The following is a 19,951-nucleotide window of genomic DNA, read 5'->3' as shown; positions in this document are numbered from 1 at the left end:
TTCCTATAACCCTGATAAAGACTAGAGATAGGATTTTTTTTCTGTGTGTTATGTGGTATTATATATTAGCCTTATAGGGTTGTTACTTATATGCTGAAGGCCATATTAAAGTAGTTGATTTTAAATAAAACTATATCCGATATAGTACCTAACTACTTTATTTTGTGTGGCTTAACTTATTTACACGTTGCTCTAACTCACATAATCTCACTTTGACAGTGGAACCCATGCTTGGATCTTGGGTCTGTTGGTTGAATAAGGCATATACTGACCGGGCGTACCACTTAAATTTTCAGTGTGATCAGCCATCCATTTATAATTTGGTCGACTTGGGTCTTGACTAGGTAAAAAATCGGTTTTGTAATGAAGCCAACCGAACCACTCAGCCGGTACTTGACTACCGTCGTAATCCATACCTGATCGAAATTAAAGGTTCAAATAATACTAGAACATTTATAATGAACACCATTTACCATATTTTGGAGCGTATTCTACCCAGCGATTTCTGCCATAAAAATAGCTAGGGTTTTCATAGTATTGGTTTCCGTATTTATCAGTGCCCACTAATACTCCGGGTCGTAACGAATCCATCCTGAAATATATTAATATTTGAATTTCACTGTACTTTTAAAATGAAATCAGGATATTCTCTTACATAACACAAAATTTTTACCTGTAAATTTTATACAACGAAGCGCGGATTCCTCCATAAGACTTTATTGTTTGCAACAGTTTGAAAATACGATCTAGCCCAAAATAACTCATTATTGTCTATTTTTTAACAATAAACAATAGGAAAACCTCCTTATTTTTCAAAATATAAAACTAAAAACTACCAAACAGCTGATTTTATTTTCTTATTTGACACTTCAATGACCAAAGATTAGGATTAGAAAATTATGTTTTTCGCGCTAACCATAGATTCTGTATCGCGATTAGTAATGTGTAAAATTTAAACAAATAGTTCAAAAGAACTATTCTATAAATTTGATGTTTTTAATACAGGGATGGGCCTAGAAGAATGACCTTCTGTAAGAAATCATAGATTATATAAAAAAAGGTACATTTAGATCATTCGTATACTTATAATTAAAAGGGTAATGGTAATAGTCATATATAAATTATCTGCAAATATATGATTTTTATTTTGGAAAATTGACATTTTGACATATGTCAAAATCAAACTGATAAATTGTTTTCAAAAACGTTGAATGTTGTTATGTTGTTATTGTCGGTGTTTAATTGTTTTCAGTGACTTTATTTCTTTTTTATAAAGGTTTATAGTTGATGAAATATTTTTCATCATAATATACGGACTAGTGCTTTGAATAGTGTCTTCGGTTCTCGAATATTTGGAACGAAGGGTAAGTTTTATTAGATGCATTCATCCATTTATTTTTTACATTCTATCATTGTGTATCAGATATCCCTATATAGAAACATATTTGTATGTTCTTTATCACACTTTATTTTCACAGTACAGCAGCACAAAAATTATGCATTCATTATGATAAAAATCCATTATTATTCTAAGAATTAATACGAATTTTAACAATCTTTGAATGAATAACAGTGTAACATTAAGTTTTAACAGTGCCAACTTAATGTGTTATAATATGTATATTTCTATATATTTTTTTCATACACGTTATTGTAAATTGTAAATAAGACAAAATCCGATAAAAATGCATTTCATATAAAATTTGTATACGGAAAACTTATGTAGTATATAAATAATAAGACTTATATTGTAGTAACTTGGATTCCATCCATTATTAACTTAAATGTAACAATCTTAAGTTATAGTGATATCCTTCTCTAGTTAATAACATTCAACACCTTGAATTAATTTCAACAGCTTCTATCTTCCATTATTTTCCTAGAATCCTATAGTTGAAGTTATTTTTAACTAACCCAGTTCAGATAGTACAGAGTTCAGATCTTCTTGAAGGCTTTCCGTCATTTCTTTCTGCTTGTTAAGATCGTCTTGCAACCTGGAGAAAATATTTAATTATATACAGGGTTTTTCATGCAATTGATTCATTAAAAGGGTCGAATCTAGAAGCAAATTTGAATATTTCATGATAAAGTTATTTCCAGCTGTACAGGGTGTCCATCTTTCAACACTTTTCTATAGTATTTCGCTTATTTTTAAAGCATGGTTGCCAATATAATATTTATTGGTCGCAATGTGAGCATTTTGTGTTATTATCTTGATTTTGATACCTACGAGGCTGGGCTGAGAAATAATCGGCCTCGGCAAGAGTTGGCGGCGCTAGGAACAAATGCAATTGATTTTCGAAAAAACTATCTTTCAAGTGACTTCTGTCAAATTTTCAGCGAGCTGCGTCACTTAGTTTGTATTTGACAGTGATTGAAGGCGAACAGATTTTGCATTTTTACAAAAATGAATAAAATCGAATATCGCGCAGTGATTAGATTCTTGTTTTTAAAAACGAAAACGAACGATGAGATCAAAATCTAACTGGATGATGTGTATGGGGACTCTGCACCTTCGTTATTAACAATAAAATATTGGACTGCCGAATTTAAACGCGGTCGTACGATAATTTTTGATGATGAGCGTCCAGGCCGTTCGTCCAAGAGAGGTCACCACACCAGAAGTGGTCGATAAAATCCATGGTATGGTAATTGACGATCGACGGGTAAGAGTGTGCGAGATTGCTGAGGCTGTGGGCATGTCACGTGAACGAGTGGAGAATATATTGCACGAATATTTGGGAATGAGGAAACTCGCTGCCAGATGGGTGCCGGATTTGCTCAATGCCGACAACAAGCCAAACAGTGTGACAACTTCAAAGGAGTGTTTAGCAATGTTTAACCACAATAAAAAGGACTTTTTGCGCCGTTTTGTAACCGTGGATGAAACTTGGATCCATCACAATACGCCAGAGATGAAGGAACAGTCAAAGCAGTATGTTTCTCAAGGCGAGTCAAAGCCAAAGAGAACCAAGGTGGGTCTGTCTGCCAATAAGGTCATGGCTACAGTTTTTTGGGATGCGCACAGTATTATTCATATCGATTACTTTGAAAAGGGCAAAACGATCACTGGCGAATATTACTCAAAGCTGTTGGACCGATTCGACGCCGATTTGAAGCAAAATCGACCGCATTTAGCGAAGAAGAAAGTGCTCTTCCACCAGGACAACGCACCGGCGCATGAATGTGCAGTCGGAATGGCAAAACTGTATGAATTGCGTTACGAATTGGTTCCTCATCCTCCATACTCCCCAGATTTGGCGCCCAGCGACTATTATCTGTTTCCAGATTTGAAAAAATGGCTCGGTGGTAAGAGATTCGAGTCGGATGGGGAGGTCATCGCTGCGACAGAGGCCTATTTTAAGGACTTCGAAAAATCGTATTATTCGAAGGGCATTCGAAAAATTGGAGAATCGTTGGACAAAGTGTATAGAGCTTAACGCGGACTACGTTGAGAAATAAATTGAGTTTTGCCGAAAAAAGTTGTGTTTTCTTACCTAGGCCGATTATTTTTCAGCCCAGCCTCGTACCTAGCGCTACCCAGTCTCCTAAAAAGTATCCAACTTTAGATTCGTAGACGTGCTATTTTCAGTGATGGGCAAACACTCGATATATTTAAATTACATACCCAACCAAGGCTTTGCACCTAGTATGTACCCAGTGAAGAATACTTACTTTGTTAATTTAATTTTATCCGATAGTCAAGCAGCATTAAAAGCGATCAACTCAGTAACCATCAATTCCAAGTTGGTCAAAGAATACCTAGAGAAGCTGAACAAATTAGACAAAGATAATAAAGTCCTTCTACTGTGGGTGCCAGCCAACTAAGGGATAGAAGGCAATGAAAAAACAAACGATCTAGCTAGAAAAGGAGCAAACACTCCACTAACTGGACCAGAACCGTTCTGCATCTCAATTGGGAACTAACATAAAGCGGAACTGAAGAACCTTGAAGACTCCATCCTGGAATGGGAATCCTCCAACGGTCTAAGACATTTGAAGAAATTTCTCAGAACTTACGACCGAGAAAAATCGATTTTCCTTGATTTAAGTAAGAACAATCTTCGCATTGTCATAGGGTTTTTAACAGGAGACTGTTTTCTCAATGAACACTTCATTAGATTGAAGCTAAGAAACAATGGAGAATGCAGATTCTGTGGGGAAAATGGGAAAACACCAGAACACCTCATCACTGAGTGCGTCGAGACGACAACCATTGGGTTCATAAACTTTGGTACGACTGATATCGGAGATGGAGAACTAACCGCTGTAAAATCGTCTCATATACTGGCTTTTGTCAAAGCCCTGACGATGAATAATATGATAAACTAAATCCTGAACAGCTTGTGAAAACTAGTCGCGTGAGAAACTCTGTATACATATACGCAGTTAAGCAAAAATAGAATCGACTGAATGTTTATTTACCTTTCTGCGTTGGTCTTCAGTAAGAAATTGCCTTTTTTAAGCGCTCCCAACCTGGCTTCGTGCCTTTTTACGCGACTGGACAAATTAACTTTTTTCTTATCGCACGGAGCGTCTTCGGGCTCGCTGAGACTCTTCTCGGAGTCGCTGTCGTCACTGTCGTCGCTCTCGCTATCGGATTCTTCGCTGCTCTCTTCCTCTTCTTCCGTTTCTTCTTCCTCCTCCTCGGGCTCTTCTTTTTCTTCGTCGTCATCCTCGTCTTCGCTCACGTCTTTCAGTAAAGCAGCCATTTTATCAACCTGAAAAAGGAAAATATTGAGATATTAAATTAATTAACATTGATTTGTGCGAAAGCGTAGAGCTGCCATTGGGAAATATTTTAGCAAAAATTATAGTTTTTTTGTTAGTTTACACTTTCCTGTAAATTTACATTTTTTCTGTAAATTTACACTTTTCTGTAAATTTACAATTTTCTGTAAATTTCACTTTTCGGTAAATTTTCACATTTTTGTTGTTTCTAACATTGGGAAATATTTTTAGTAAAATTTATAGTTTTTCTGTAAATTTACACTTTATCTGTTAATTATTAAGACTTTTTCTGTAAATCTACATTTTTTTGTAAATTCACACTTTTTCTGTAAATTTACATTTTTCCTGTAGATTTACAATTTTCTGTAAATTTCATTTTTCAGTAAATTTTAAATTTAAACATTTTTGTTTTGTAGTTTTTCTGTAAATTTATACTTTATTTGTTAATTATTAAGACTTTTTTTTGTAAATCTACATTTTTCTGTAAATTTACACTTTTTTGTAAATTTACACTTTATCTGTTAATTATTAAGACTCTTTAAATTTCCACTTTTTCAGTAAATTTCACTTTTCTGTAAATTTAAAATTTAAACATTTTTATTCTTTCCAACATTGGGAAACATTTTTAGCAAAAATTATAGTTTTTACACTTTATCTGTTGATTATTAAAACTTTTTCTGTAAATTTGCATTTTTTTCTGTAAATTTGCACTTTGCTGTCAATTTATCTTAATGGCAACACTGCTAATGAATCCTCCGTTTCTGCTAAGGATATTCAGAAACTAATGATATGAAGAGAAGAACAGCTGTATCTACGCCTTTCGTAGAATTGGTATTTACCTCTTTTTTAATTTTATTATACTTCTTCTTTTCTTCTTTAATAGAGGCATGATGTTTCTTGATGATATCTTTTAAGGCTAGCCTCTCTTTCTTTGCGTTGTCTTCCTTATTCTTGAAGTTTCGCAGTTTGTTAGTGAGTTGCTTAACCTAAAAGTATATATGAAGTAATTACACTATTTAAAATAAAAAATGTTGAGGTAGATTAATGGATTTTTTACCTCTTTTTGTAACCTCTTTTCACGTTTTTCGGGAGTATCTTCACCGTCGCTCTCTTCTTCACTTTCGTCTTCCATATCTTCGTCTTCGTTGCCATTGGCGACACTATTTTGACGGGAATGACTAATGGATACTCTTTTTCCTATATAAAAAATAATAATTTTATTCAAAAACAACCAAATGTAGTTATGTATATTCAAGCTTATTAAAAAAATATAATAGACCAGATACATTTGGAATACTTTATAATTTAGTAATTTAGGAATATGTCAGTTAGGAATACATCTAAATAATTTAATTGATTTGGTGTTGAAGTATATATTTTTATTCGTGCGTCGTTCTAGTAATGAGCATATGCAAGGTATACTGACTGTCAATTTCTTATACACGGTGTCCCATATAAGAAGGGATAATCTCTTTTATTTCACTCCCCTATTATATTTGGAGCCCCACGTTGGGCGCCAAAATAAATAATCTGATTGGTTTGATGCCGAACTATTTTTTTTATTCGTGTCTTTATAGTAATGAGCATATGCAAGGTGTGCTGATTGACAATTTCTTAGACACGGTGTCCTATATAAGAATGGACAATCTCTTTATTTCAGTTCCCTATTATATTTGGTGCCCCACGTTGGGCACCAAAAATATAATAGGGAAGTGAAATAACTGAGACTGTAGACTTAGTCTTACAAAAAGAGCAAGACGTAGTCATGAACAATTCATGGACAATTCAAGAACATATTCCTAAATATATGTTGTATAATAAACAAAAATATACAGATTTGAGACGAACTACTCACAGGCGTTAGTCGGATAAATCAGAGGACTGTTATTGACAAAATGTGCGAGTAATGTTTTATTACTTGGGGCTTTAAAGTACCAGTAGCTTTAGCGAAGGGGTTTAGCATAGCTGCGTTCCTCGTTAGATTCGGCCAAGCAGAAACAGGTTTGGTTTGGTTTGCATCAGCAGCTGTAAAATTAGTGCCAGTAACTTGAATAGAAAGATATGACAAAGTCGGTCCAATAATTATCGCAGACGTTATTTCGACATTTACGTTTGTCTAATTTAGAGTTATTAGTGCATAAACGTTTATCAAGACTTTAATTGTCAAAGTTAGTCAAAATAGCGCCCCTTAATAACCGCAAATCGTTATCATATCTTTCGAATATTTTCATTAACGTAGTGACGTTATTTTAAACGTTTCTTACCGCCTATGGCGTCTAAAAGTTTTTTCTCCAGCTCGACGTTTTTCCTCTTGAATTCTTCTAATTGTAGTTTCGTCGTATCCAGATTTTTAACGGCTTCAGTATATTTCTTCTCTACTTGTTCCGCGTTCTTCCTCGAATCTTCTGCTTCTTTTTTCAACGTTTTGATTACCTGTGTTGGTTTATTAAATTTTAAAAATTTGTAGAATTTTTTACTACTAATTTCATATGTATTTTATTGTATATTGGATACCTTCCATCAAACAGTTTTTTTTTGGATATAATTTATGATATCTTAATATGCGCTTTATTGTCAAAATTTATTACGCGCACGTAACCTAACTTATATTTTTTAATACGCTTACTCAATAATCAAATAGTCAAGTAGTAGGTCAAAATTCGAGGCTGACATGTGAGTAAAGCGTTTCCAAAGTCAGTTAGACTGGTTTAGGGCTCCTAATTTCTGTACTGCTTTTGTCGGCTTCGTCTGGACAAACAACTTAGAAGTCCCAAACCAGTCCAAGTGACTTTGGAGATACTATACCCGTCTTTACGTTAATACCTTATCGTCAGCTCCGCCAGACTTGCCACCTCCACTTCCAGACTTTGATTTTTCCAATTCCGCTTCCAAATTGGCAATTCTAGCTAATAACCTCTTGTTCTCCATTTCTTGCGCTTCCTTATTTCTCAGCTCTAAGGCCAGCATCTGTTTGGTGCTCTGAAGATCGTCACGGACCTTGTCAATGTCGTCCATTTCGTCTACCTCTTCGGGGGCTATCTCGTCCTGTTCAAACATTTTGTGATTTATTTCTATTCATTATTTCCAAGATATGTTTTTGCAGTTATGTGTAAAAATATTTTTTTGTTAATAAATATTGTGGCTATCTCTAGAAGTCAACGTGGACTCGATGTCTGTAATTGGTTAATATCGAATTTTATTTATAACGGCCAACCCCGTGGAGGATTACATAGTTTAAGTACCTATTATATTTGGCGCCCAACGTGGGACCTAATATTTTTCTTAATTTCTATTTTAAATTATACATATAAACTAACTTTTTAATTATTTAACTTACTTTTTTATTTAACTATTTTTTTAAATTACATTCTAAAGTTTGAAAGGTTGAAAATCGAACCACTAATCTGCAATAAACACTCTAACTGCAATAAACATATTCTTGTAAAATTTAATTTTGGTAAATTTAGCTGTACATTTTGTCTAACGAAAATTTGCACAGATTTTTTAGTACATATCCTATGTGTCCTTACTCAGGACCTTACTTAGTGCATGCGCATTAAGTGTTGTGCGGTGTAAATTATGATATTAATCTTATACAAAATATTGGACAATTTATTTGGAAATATTTCATCAATTTTCTATTTTTTTATTTGATTCAGAATTTTTAAACATTAACAATAAGTAATTATCAAGTAATTATAATTAAAGCCATTTTGTAGGGTTGAGAAAGTACAAATTAAATAGCGTCATGGACAACTCTGGGAACTGTCATAAAACTCAATCTTATTTTTATTGGGTACTACGCTTGTTTTTTGGCTTTTTTTGATTTTTATTTTCAAGCTTTTCGGTTGCAAAAGACACAAGTGTATTCAGTTACTAGAAAAATTTATTTTTGTGTGTTTATAGATATATTACAGTTTTTAAAATAATTCATGTTCAAATTTGGCGCGTTCACGATAGTTCCCGACTAAGGATAGTTAGATAAAAGTACATCGAATCTCTGTAGTTACGAAACAAAGCAGAATCGGTTCTATATTGATATAAAAAATAAATTTTATTTTTGGGTAAGAAATCTTTCCACGAGAGATGGCACATACATTTTGAAACACTCTGTATTTGATCTAGGGTTCATAATGAAGGTCTTATGTTAATCTTTTAACAAATACACGTTAGACGCAATAGTACGGTATCAGCCTGATTATTGGGGTACTTACGCTTACCGGGGGTATACTAGCCATGGACATGGATTTTTGGATTTGCTCTTCTATGGTCATTTGTCTTCTAAACTTCCTCAGCCCTTCTAACATTGGTTTACTTCTGTCATTGGTTACAACCTTTTTCAACTTAAAACCAGTTTCGATCTACAACGATATTTAATCATTTATAATTACTATAAATGGAGATTAAAAAGTCGTGATAGATCAACGATTAATGTATGGAACCGAAATGATATTTCGCACGTAGTTGTTAACTGTAATGACATAATTTGAGTACAAAGGTTGTCTTGTATATTTTGCATATAGAAACATAGTAGGCGCCTGTCAACATGTATCAAGTTGGCCAGTCAGTTGAAAAATGGAATTAAACCGAGAGAAAATTTTCGCGCAATATTTTTTTAGAGTTATCTCAACAAGAATGCGAAAATAAACACAAATCGGCTGTTTGGGTGTTCCAAGATGAACCAAAACTCCATTCTCGAACTGTTTCAAAAAGATGGTAGCGACATTTATCTCAAAAGCGGGTCATGTAACAACAATTCCTCCGCAAGATCAAATAATTATTACTGCTGATTGGTACATGTCTATTTGTCTGCCGAAAGTAATTGCCGAGTTTCGAAAAACCAACCCTCAACGACGAGTGATTCTCTACCAAGACAATGCAAGTTCCCACACAGCTCGACAAACAATTGAGTTTTTAAAGCAAGGAAACATCGAATTGTTGGACCATCCTCCATATAATCCCGACCTAAGTCCTAACGACTTTTTTACTTTTCCAAAAATTAAGAATGAACTGCGTGGTCAAAGGTTCTAGTCTCCAGAAGATGCAGTCAGCGTCTTCAAAAACGCAATTTTGAAGGCACCAAAAGCGAGTGGAATAACTGGTTTCAGAATTGGTTCCAAGTGATGCAAAAATGCATTTCACGTCGTGGATGAGAATACTTCGAAAAACAGTAGTGTTTAAAAGTTATCTAGTCTTTTTTCTAACCTCTATATGCAAAATAAAAATGGCAACCTTCGTAATAAGAAAAAATCAACATAAAGAACATATTACCTGTTTTAGTAGTTCGTTGTGTACGTTTGGTTTCTCGCTGTCGTACAAGAAATGTTCTTGAGCTTTGGCTTCGGGCAGTAGAGGTTGAGACCTGTCATTACATTCGACATGTTTTAGTTTTTTGCCACCTTCTATTTCTTTCAAGGTGGCTGACCAATCCGGTCGAACTTTGGGCCTAGCTCTGTCAAAATATTGGCTAAGTTATTACATGCTTTCAGTTCCTAACATGTACAGGGTGGCGCCTCTTACAAGACGTGGAGGCTCCAAGGCGAACGAAAATGAAATGAAATTTTCTGAGCTTATGTAGGTTAATTTAGAGCATTTTTTAAAATATTCAGGATTTTACAGGGTGTCGTCAAAAAAAGTTACATATGAAGCTTCATTCAGAACTCGTAATTAGTAGTTCAATTACACTTTATACTATTTAGTCTACGATCATTCACAATGTCTAAAAAACACAATTAAAATTAATAGAATATCCTAGCAACAGCTTGCGGTAGTCAGTTGTATCCATAGAGAAAGCCTAATATTTAGCTTATAAAACAATCAACTTTTGGTTTCTAACCACAATTTCTCTTGACGGATGATAATCAAAGGCCAAAATGACATTCAAATCAAAAGTTTGTTAACTTTTTCTACTATTTGAAAATGACTACCACTAATTTTGACGTTCTTAATGCTTACATTGAAATTGGAGGAACAAACTTCGACGCTAATTGAAACCACTAATTTATTCCACTAATTGCGAGTTTCTGAATGAAGCTTCAAAGTTGTGCTTTTTATAACGGAACACCCTATGTATTAATTTATTTTCAGATTGTAGGCGAAAAATTAATTTTGTTAAAAATTTAACAATTAAATGTTCATTAGAGAAGGTTCTGTGATATGACTGTTACTAATAATATAATAAAATTTAAAAAACAAATCCTATTGTTTATTGTCAATGGTGTCAAGTTCAAGTTGGTTAAATCAAAGGGTGACGCAGTGATTCAGTGGTGTTTGCTTTGTTCTACTAAATGTACTAGAGTAATAGTACATTGTACTAGTTCTTTTGAGTGAACGGGATCCATTTGTACTAAACTTACGTGCATAGAAATCGGCCCACTGTGAACTTTTGGTTTTAACTGTGTCTTTTAGAATCTATTTATCAGACAAGTAAAAAATATGAGCTGTTTCAAAGACAATTTGACATGCTTTAATATGAGCATAAATTTATCCAGGGTACTTATCGTTTATATGCGTACCAACGGGTAAACAAATAAAAGGTATTTGTGTTGTGGTGACAATAAGAATAACAAACTTGTCAAATATTGCAATTACTACCTTTGTAATCGAAATTTTCACATTGTTCTTTTATTCTTTGATTAGTTGTTTCATTGTTTGATTAGTGTTTCAATTTAATGCATACATCACCGGAAAAAGCCGCCCAAGTAATCGCTTTAATCGAAAATGGACTTAAACAGAGAGCTGTAGCTCGGCAACTACATATGACACGCGGAGCGGTTCGAAGAGTGTGTGACCGAAATGTGGAGACTCGATCCTTTCGTAGTCGACCTGGAACTGGTAGAAAGAGATATACAACGGATCGTGATGACCCCTTTATTGTGTCAACAATGTTAAGAAATCGGCGTCTTGATGCTATTCAGGTGCAGCAACAGCTCCGTGAAACACGAGGAGTGACTATTAGTCAGTGGACAGTAAGACGAAGATTGAAGGAAAATAACATGACACCCAAAACACCCGCAATTGGTCCAAAACTTACCCCAGCTCATCGTCAAGCACGCTTGCGTTTTGAAGTAGAACATCTGAATTGGACACTAGAACAATGGAAATCTATTTTATTCTCAGATGAGACCAGGATATGCCTCTATGGTAGCGACCAAAGAAGAAAAGTGTACCTGAGGCCAGGTGAGCGATTCGCAGAATGTTGCATTGAGGAGCGGATTGCTTATGGAGGTGGCTCCTGCATGATTTGGGATGCAATTTCTATAACTGCGCGAACCGACCCAGTTTTCATCAGTTGGGGCGACCGTCGGCACGGGAGAGGAGGTTTAACTGGTGCTAGGTATATTGAGGAGTTTTTAGCAGTTCATGTGGTACCTTACGTCGACTACATTGGAAACGTATTCACATATGTGCATGATAATGCGAGGGCATACAAATCAAGAATCGTACACGATTACATTTCAGAAGTCGGATTTCGGGTTATGGAATGGCCAGCATGTAGTCCAGACTTAAACCCAATAGAACATTTATGGGATGAGCTAAAACGTAGAATTCGTACTAGACGAAGAGCCCCAACTTCTATCCCAGAGGTCATTGTTGCAGTAGAGGAAGAGTGGCTTAACATCCCGCAAGAAACAATATCAAATTTGATCGAATCTATGCCAAATCGTATGAGAGATGTTGTTAGAGCAAGAGGGGGTCATACCCATTATTGAAAATTTAGTTTAGTTAATTGTCCATAAATAAATAAATAAATAATAACATACACTTCTTAGTAATAAAAAACGATAATTTGTTTCATGCATTAATTTAATAATTTTAGTCCAAAGAAACCACAAAATACAAATTAATATCTCTAAACTCTTTTCAAAGAATATGAAATTGCCTTTCAAACAGCATGTATTTTTTCTTAATCTGACAAATAGATTGTAAAAAATATATAGTTAACTTCAAAAGTTTGCCTTGGGCCAATTTCTGTGCACGCAAGTGTAGTTCAAAAATGTACTACAATTTCCTTCACTAATTTGTTTCCTTCTACTTACTTGAGCAAATCTAGTCTCTGCTTCTGCTTACTGGTCATCGCTTTTTTCGGCATTTCCCCTGGCATGCCTGGTGGTGGAGGGGGCATACCTGGGGGTGGAGGGGGCATCGGTGGTGGCGCTGGCGTCAACGAGGCCTTTCTCATAGACTCGGCGCGTACCAACGAGTTCCTTTTCGCTGGAAGTTCCTTGAAAAACATTACGTTAATTTTTTATCAATTAATATCTTAGAATAATTATCGAGTGGAGTGATTGGAAGTGTACTCTTGTAAAGTGTCAAATAATTGAAACATTTTGAGTTTAAAAATATCTACTACTAGCTGACCCGGCTAACTTCGTTACGCCTAAAGCCGGTCCAACACGATGCTTCCTACACGTTGGACGCATCATTTGGCATAGGCTTCGACAATATTGCAATTCATAAGTGTGTCTCCTACACGATGTGGCAAATGTTTATGTGTCCAACGTTAGAAGGTGTTTGGCACATCGTGCGGGACCGGTTTAATAGAGAAGTGAAGTGAGAGTTTTGATTGATTGACCGACTGATCTGCAATGACTTGTGATTTGTTCTCTGTATTTTTGTTTATTTTTCAAGTATTTTTTACAGGGTCCGGCAATAGTGCAACGGGCATCTGTAACTCCGAGAATAAAAATCCTGGGAATTCTGTTTAAATGCAGACCTGAAGTATGTGCTAGAATGTATTTCAGGATATTATATCAGGTTCTACAGGGTGGCTCAAAAAAGTGCGAGTGGATTGGGATGATTTTTTTTAAATGGAACACCCTGTATATTATTTTTTTATTAGATGGAGAATTAAAAATTAACATTTTTTGTATTTTGACTGTTTCAAAATTTGTAACTGTTTCGCAGATATTCGCTATATTATATTTCATATGGCATTCTCCACAGTAAATGTTTATCAAAACCAGACAATGATTTTTTTCTCGTATTTTAACGTTGAAAGAGTCATATGAAATAATACCCCTAGTGCCTACGAAACCGTTAAAAATTTTGAAATACTCTAAATACAAAAACAAATTTTTTAATTCTCCATATAATAAAAAAAAATAATATACAGGGTGTTCTATTTAAAAAAAAACGAAGAAAAATTATTTTATATTTTAGAAAGTTTGGCATAGAATTTTGACCACCCTGTATAATTTGAGATTACGATATTTATAGCAAAGTAAATATAGACCATCAAAAGTAAATACATAATATCGTTATGATTTCAGGACAGGTTCTTGTATTTTTAATAATTTTTATAAAGGTCTGATTTCCTAGCAAAACCCAAAAACTGAAATATTTGCCTAATCCTACAGGGTAGCTCAAAAAAGTGTTAGTGGATCGGGATGATTTTTTTTAAATGTAACAACCCTGTATATTATTGCCTTTTTGGCTTCCTTTCAAATCACTTTAGCGATCTTCTAGCACAGATTAGCTATCCTATAAGTATACAGATAAAAATCTTGTCCCTAATTCGTGGTACGAAAATTGTTTTTTATGATGATGTGCAAACGAGTCAAATTTCCTGTGCGCAAAAATAAACTCGCGTAAATTAACAATAAACAGCGTAATAGAGAGATATCGCTAAACCGAATAGCGTGCATGGACGTTGATAAGGCCAGATGTTATTTCCTTTACGTGAGGTGGTATTAACTCTCTTCATTTATAGTTATCGGATCGGAAAGAATTCTGATCGCGTCGCGTCCGCTATTTAAACTTAACCTAACTTTGAATTTAAAACTTTGAAATTGTTTTGTTTACTACGTATTTTAAAACTAAAGGGCTAAAGTGCTTATTTCCAGTGCTTTATTGTTCAACGTCTGCCAATGGGTTTAGGGCAACAAGCAACAAATTCTCTTAGAAGGGCTAAATCGTCATCTGTTGTAGACCTAAGACTCTTTATAGGTTCTTTAGTATTGGAAGAGGTGGAATCCATATTTTGGGCCATATTTATTTAATTAAAACTAATCCCAGCTACTTAAATATCAAATTACCTAATAAAACTAAAGCAATAATTCAAAACAATTCAAACATAACTTAAAATAAAAGATCTCGCCGGCCGGCTCCGGTTGTCAAATACCCGCACATGCCCATTTAAGCAATTTTTAAACGTTATCAGAGGTTATTTAGAAAGAGCGCTTGGTGTAATTGATCCGCAAATTACGTCAGGCGGTAACGTTATTAGCGGGTGTTGCGTTGACTCGCGCATATCGTAACCATAATAAGGTACGCGTAAATACTGGATGACGCTATTCGGTTTTCCGATATCTCTCTAATAACTGTGCCGGTCAGGCGCTGTACACAATTGTAGAGGCCATAAGTGGGCGTGCTATGTGCGCAAACTAGTCACCTATCTAGTGCCCGATTCCGAAAATTGGAACCACGAAAAACAATAAAGAAAAAACAAAGATTATAATCTGTATAATCTGTGGCCCTAGCGACGTCTGGCGTCCACGTCTTGCCGCCGACGCCAGACGTCGGCTAGGAAATCGCACCTTAAGAAAGGCTGAAAAAATATATTTTTTATTTTTTTTATTAATATCTCTTAAACTATCGAAATATATTCACTCATATCTTAAAATTATGTAAAGTAATCTGAAAGGAAGCCAAAAAGGCAATAATATACAGGGTTGTTCCATTTAAAAAAAATCATCCCGATCCACTCACACTTTTTTGAGCCACCCTGTAGGATTAGGCAAATATTTTAATTTTTGGGTTTTTGTTTTGTTATCAATTTTTTGTAATTTTTTAAATGAGTGGATCAGCTTAAATATGGAGGCGATTTAATATTCTTAAAAGTTTTATTTGTTCCAACTTCCACCAACGCGCTTCCTATGGTACAATAGAATAATTTACTGAAAACTTTTAGTAAATGTTACTAGTGACAGTAACTTAGTGAGAGTTACTAGCGACTGCTAACAGTTGCCAATAAAAGTCGACAAATTTCTTTAAAATACGACATTCACTGGCTCAATACGTAATTGTTAGCATTTAGTAGTGATTGTTAACATTTACTGGATATCCGATTTTTAATGCAACATATATAAATATTTTAAAACTTAACTTACGCTGATATATTAAATCATCGCAAAATAACTTTTGTAAACTGTGTCGTAACAATATATAATTTTCGATACATTCGATCGACCGACTTGAAGCAACTAAATTTACCACCATCTGGCTCAAGTCGTATCAAAAGTTTATAAATAGAGCAAAGTACATACAACAATCACTTATTGGCAGTACCGGAATTCTTTAAGAGCATTTTTGTTTTTTAACTGTACATATCATTTGATTTTTGCAGTTCCATGCAATGCAAAGTGATATTTTATTTTGTGAGAATTAAAGATTCTTGAAATGGTGTGATCTGAAAAATGTTCTTGTATTTGTTTTACTAAGGGCTGGCAAAGGTTAGTCTTGGGTCGAGATTTCCGTATGTAACAAGAGTACAATGCGTTTATAATGTACTGAACAAAGAGAGAACAGTAAACACGTTGCCAAACGTAGGAAATGAATCGAGAAACTGTGAACATTGCTAAGAGACGTGGAAGGAGATATAGGAGATTTGTCGCAGTTGACCGGTCGACCCAATGTCAGTACTTAAAGTCAGGGTTGGCATGATTTAAATCAAATGATTTAAATCATGATTTAAATCGTGATTTAAATCAAGTGATTTTTTTAATTTTAATCATGTGATTTAAATAAAAAAAAATAATTTTATTGAAACTTAAACATATTAAATCAAAAAATAACTGTAAAAGTTATAAAAATGTGTCCTAGAAAACTAGAAAAAATATTTCTATAACAGATATAACAGATAATAAATCGAAAAATAATTGTAAATGTTATAAAAATATATAAAAATATCTATTCATCAATTTAAATGTTGGATCGATTTTTGAAGTAATTTCGTGTGAATCCATTAGACTGCTAAACACAGGGATTTATTTTAAAATTTATGTATAAGTGACAAGAATTCGCTGTTCGAATACATATTGTTACGGATTCCGTGGGTCCACTATTTAAACTCACGATAAAATACTTAACGAATTTATTTTCTCACTTTATACACAATTACTAACTTATAACACACAACAAACTAACTATTTATAAGATTCCTTCACCAAATTGTCCGATTTTCAATTTCCACGCGGTATATTCAAATTTCAGTAAGTACTTTATACTTTGGCATTAGATAATACATACTAATTTCATTTTCGACTTGACTATTTCCGAACAATAGTGTATTGTTTTATTAGGTAAAATTATATTTTTTGACGATGCTGTACCTGTGAAGGACCCTTCCAACGTTACAGGGAGGCACAAAAATTACATTTTTACTCCGAATAGAACATACTATTTATTTAAAACATTACAAATAATTTTCTAATCAATTTCAAACATTGCAAATAATATGAACAGTAATCGATCAACAATTTTGTACACTTCTTGAATTTGACATTTAATATCAGTTTAATAGTATATTTTTGTACTTTTGTGCTTAGGCGTAACAGTGCTTTTCTTTTATGCCTAGGCGTTAAAATGACAAAAGTTAATATTTTTGAGATGTTTGAAAAAAAATCCTTTTGATCTGAAGCTAGCGACTTTTTTTGTAGAATAAATTAGTAACCGATGTGGAAAAATTACACGCGCCGTAGAATTGTTAATGTTATCGGTATCGGGCAGAGTTATAAAGATTTAGCCATTTAGGATAGGACTTTAATTGGAAATAAGTTCTAGTCATTTGGAAATCCGATTTAAATATTGTTTTGATTTAAAATCAAAAAAACCTGATTTAAATAAAAAAAAATCCGATTTAAATAAAAAAAATCTGATTTTTTTGATTTTTTTAAAAAAATCATGATCTTTTCCAACCCTGCTTAAAGTTCTAGGGAAAGGTGTACATCATGCGTTCAGCTTCACGATTTAATTATGTCTCGTGATACATTATTTGTTTATTTATTCGTTGTAATTTTCCCTATAGCTTGAAAATGTTTAAGTGCAAGCTAGAAACACTTGCATTTTTGGTAAAAATAAGTGGAATTGAGTTGGTTTTCGACAGTGGTCGGGTTATTAGAACTCTGAATTCAAAAATCGATATCTCGAAATCTATTAGAAATAATTGATTGTAGTTTTTTCAAAAACCTTCTTAATATTTCTGCTGTATTTTCTTCGTAGACAGTAAGTGAAAATCTTTATCAGTAAAAAAATTATACGACTGCTGAAAATTGCTATGCTCTAAAAGTAAATAGATGGGTTATTTACAATTTTTGAATGAAAAAAAAACAACCTTATCGAATTTTTCTTATGTAAACATAATATAGAAAGAAGAAAATTAATTACCAGATCAATGTTTCCTACAAGGGACGCTCTACAACTAAATCAGGAAACCTATCAAAAAGAGCTTGAAAAGAGACTAAAGCCACAGACACTCAGATATCAAGACCCCAACGACATTCTCAATAATCTAAGTCAGGGCATAACTACAGCAACAAAGAAAATATGTAGTAAAATGAAACACCCTTCGGAAACTAAATTAAAACCAGAAACGACAAAACTAATAAGGGAAAGAAGAAAGACTGACAGAGATGCCCCAGAATATGACACCTTAAATAAAACAACTAAAAGAGAAATAAGAAAAGATCTAAGGGAGTATAAGAGAAACCAAATTTTGGAAACAATTGAAAACAATAGAAGCATGAAAGTGTTAAGACGTAAGCAAATGCGCGGAAAACAAAAAATAATAAAGATAAGAAACACATATGGCATTATAACAACAGACAAACATGAAATTAGAAATGAAATACACAAATTCTACGAACAACTTTAACAGTCTGTTATACCAAACAAAGATAGAGTACAAAAACACATCACAAACGTAGGATCAGAAGAGATGCTAGAAATATCAACCACAGAAATTAAATACGCACTTCAACAAATAAAAAATGGCAAAAGCCCAGGAGAAGATCGTATTACACCTGAAATGCTGAAGATGAGCGGAAAACCATTAGTGGATGCCGTGGAAGTATTGTTAAATAAATGTCTGATGGAGGGTAGAATCCCGGATGCATGGAAAAACGCAGAAGTTGTGCTATTATACAAAATAAGGAGATTTTACAAATATAGAGAATTATAGACCAATACGCCTTCTCTCGCATCTATACAAGCTCTTCACTAGGATTATCAACAACCGACTGTCTACGAAACTAGATTCCTATCAGCCCATAGAACAGGGAGGCTTTCGAAAAGGTTTTAGTACCATCGATCATCTACAAACAATTAAAACAGTCATTGAAAAAACAACAGAATACAATATACCTCTACATTTGGCCTTTGTAGACTACCAAAAAGCCTTTGACAGCATCGAAACCTGGTCATTTCTAGCTGCAATGGAGGACGCGAGAATTGATTCCAGATATTATTCCATTATTAAAAATATCTATGATAGTGCAACCTTCCAAGTTAAATTAGATGATGACCTCAAAACAGAAAAAATACTACTCGGCAAGGGCGTGAGACAAGGAGATACCATCTCTCCCAAGTTATTTACACTGGCACTGGAAAATGTCTTCAAGAAATTAGAATGGGAAAATAGAGGTCTAAACATCGATGGGGTACACCTTAGCCATCTGAGGTTCGCAGACGATATTGTCTTGCTGAGCACCGACATTCAAGAACTAAACACCATGCTAAATGAGCTAAATGACAATCCCAGAAAATTGGCTTTAAAATGAATTTGAAAAAGACCAAGATAATGAGCAACAATATCCATAACATTACCGTTGACAACGTTATTATTGAAAACGTAGACCATTATATATATATTTAGGTCATAAAATCAAGCTGGGCAAGGAAAACCAAAATACGGAGATCAAACGCAGGATCCATTTGGCATGGGTAGCATTTGGAAATATGAGCAATATTTTCAAGGATAAAAAGGTGCCCATGAACCTAAAGAAAAAAGCTTACGACAGCTGCATTCTACCTGTGCTTACGTATGGCTTAGAGACTATGTCAATTACTCGAAAAACAGCAGAACAAATACGAGTAGCACAAAGAGCCATGGAAAGAATCATGTTGGGAGTCAATATTAGAGAAAAAAATACGGAATACCCACATACGTCAAAAAACAAAATTAATAGATGTCGTTAAAAGAGTGGCAAGTCTGAAGTGGCAA

The 19,951-nt window shown here is 34.1% G+C and overlaps 3 protein-coding genes across 5 annotated transcripts in view; 1 reads left to right on the top strand and 2 right to left on the bottom strand.

Moving 5' to 3' along the window:
• Nucleotides 1-140: 140 nt before the first annotated feature.
• Nucleotides 141-896, bottom strand: LOC115886407 (probable NADH dehydrogenase [ubiquinone] 1 alpha subcomplex subunit 12). Its single transcript, XM_030905921.1, has 3 exons — nucleotides 674-896; nucleotides 474-592; nucleotides 141-416 (listed from the first exon to the last, which is right to left on the bottom strand). Exons 1-3 carry the CDS (start codon nucleotides 763-765, stop codon nucleotides 208-210), a joined length of 420 nt encoding a protein of 139 aa, XP_030761781.1. The 5' UTR covers nucleotides 766-896; the 3' UTR covers nucleotides 141-207.
• Nucleotides 897-1,216: 320 nt separating this feature from the next.
• The window catches only part of LOC115876133 (trichoplein keratin filament-binding protein), a 127,519-nt gene continuing 108,784 nt past the window's right edge, over nucleotides 1,217-19,951 (top strand). Inside the window, exon 1 of the mRNA XM_030891971.1 lies at nucleotides 1,217-1,364. The gene's annotated coding sequence lies outside the window, so the exon portion shown is untranslated. The remainder of the gene's footprint in view (nucleotides 1,365-19,951) is intronic.
• The window catches only part of LOC115875956 (glutamic acid-rich protein), a 67,063-nt gene continuing 48,798 nt past the window's right edge, over nucleotides 1,687-19,951 (bottom strand). For 2 of the 3 annotated variants that reach the window (XM_030891604.1, XM_030891767.1), the window contains 9 exons: nucleotides 12,771-12,955; nucleotides 10,003-10,183; nucleotides 8,946-9,092; nucleotides 7,555-7,776; nucleotides 6,996-7,164; nucleotides 5,789-5,928; nucleotides 5,571-5,717; nucleotides 4,426-4,721; nucleotides 1,687-1,994 (listed from right to left, as the gene is read on the bottom strand). In XM_030891604.1, the coding sequence (XP_030747464.1) occupies nucleotides 1,910-1,994; nucleotides 4,426-4,721; nucleotides 5,571-5,717; nucleotides 5,789-5,928; nucleotides 6,996-7,164; nucleotides 7,555-7,776; nucleotides 8,946-9,092; nucleotides 10,003-10,183; nucleotides 12,771-12,955 (1,572 nt within the window). In that variant the 3' untranslated portion in view covers nucleotides 1,687-1,909. The remainder of the gene's footprint in view (nucleotides 1,995-4,425; nucleotides 4,722-5,570; nucleotides 5,718-5,788; nucleotides 5,929-6,995; nucleotides 7,165-7,554; nucleotides 7,777-8,945; nucleotides 9,093-10,002; nucleotides 10,184-12,770; nucleotides 12,956-19,951) is intronic. The other variant, XM_030891689.1, reaches the window with a different exon arrangement.

This window comes from Sitophilus oryzae, unplaced genomic scaffold, assembly GCF_002938485.1.
Source record: "Sitophilus oryzae breed Bouriz unplaced genomic scaffold, Soryzae_2.0 scaffold_1000_pilon_pilon, whole genome shotgun sequence".
Taxonomy (NCBI): Eukaryota; Metazoa; Arthropoda; class Insecta; order Coleoptera; family Curculionidae; genus Sitophilus; species Sitophilus oryzae.
The sequence above is the reverse complement of the archived record's forward strand: the minus strand, read 5'-3'. Positions and strand labels throughout refer to the sequence as shown.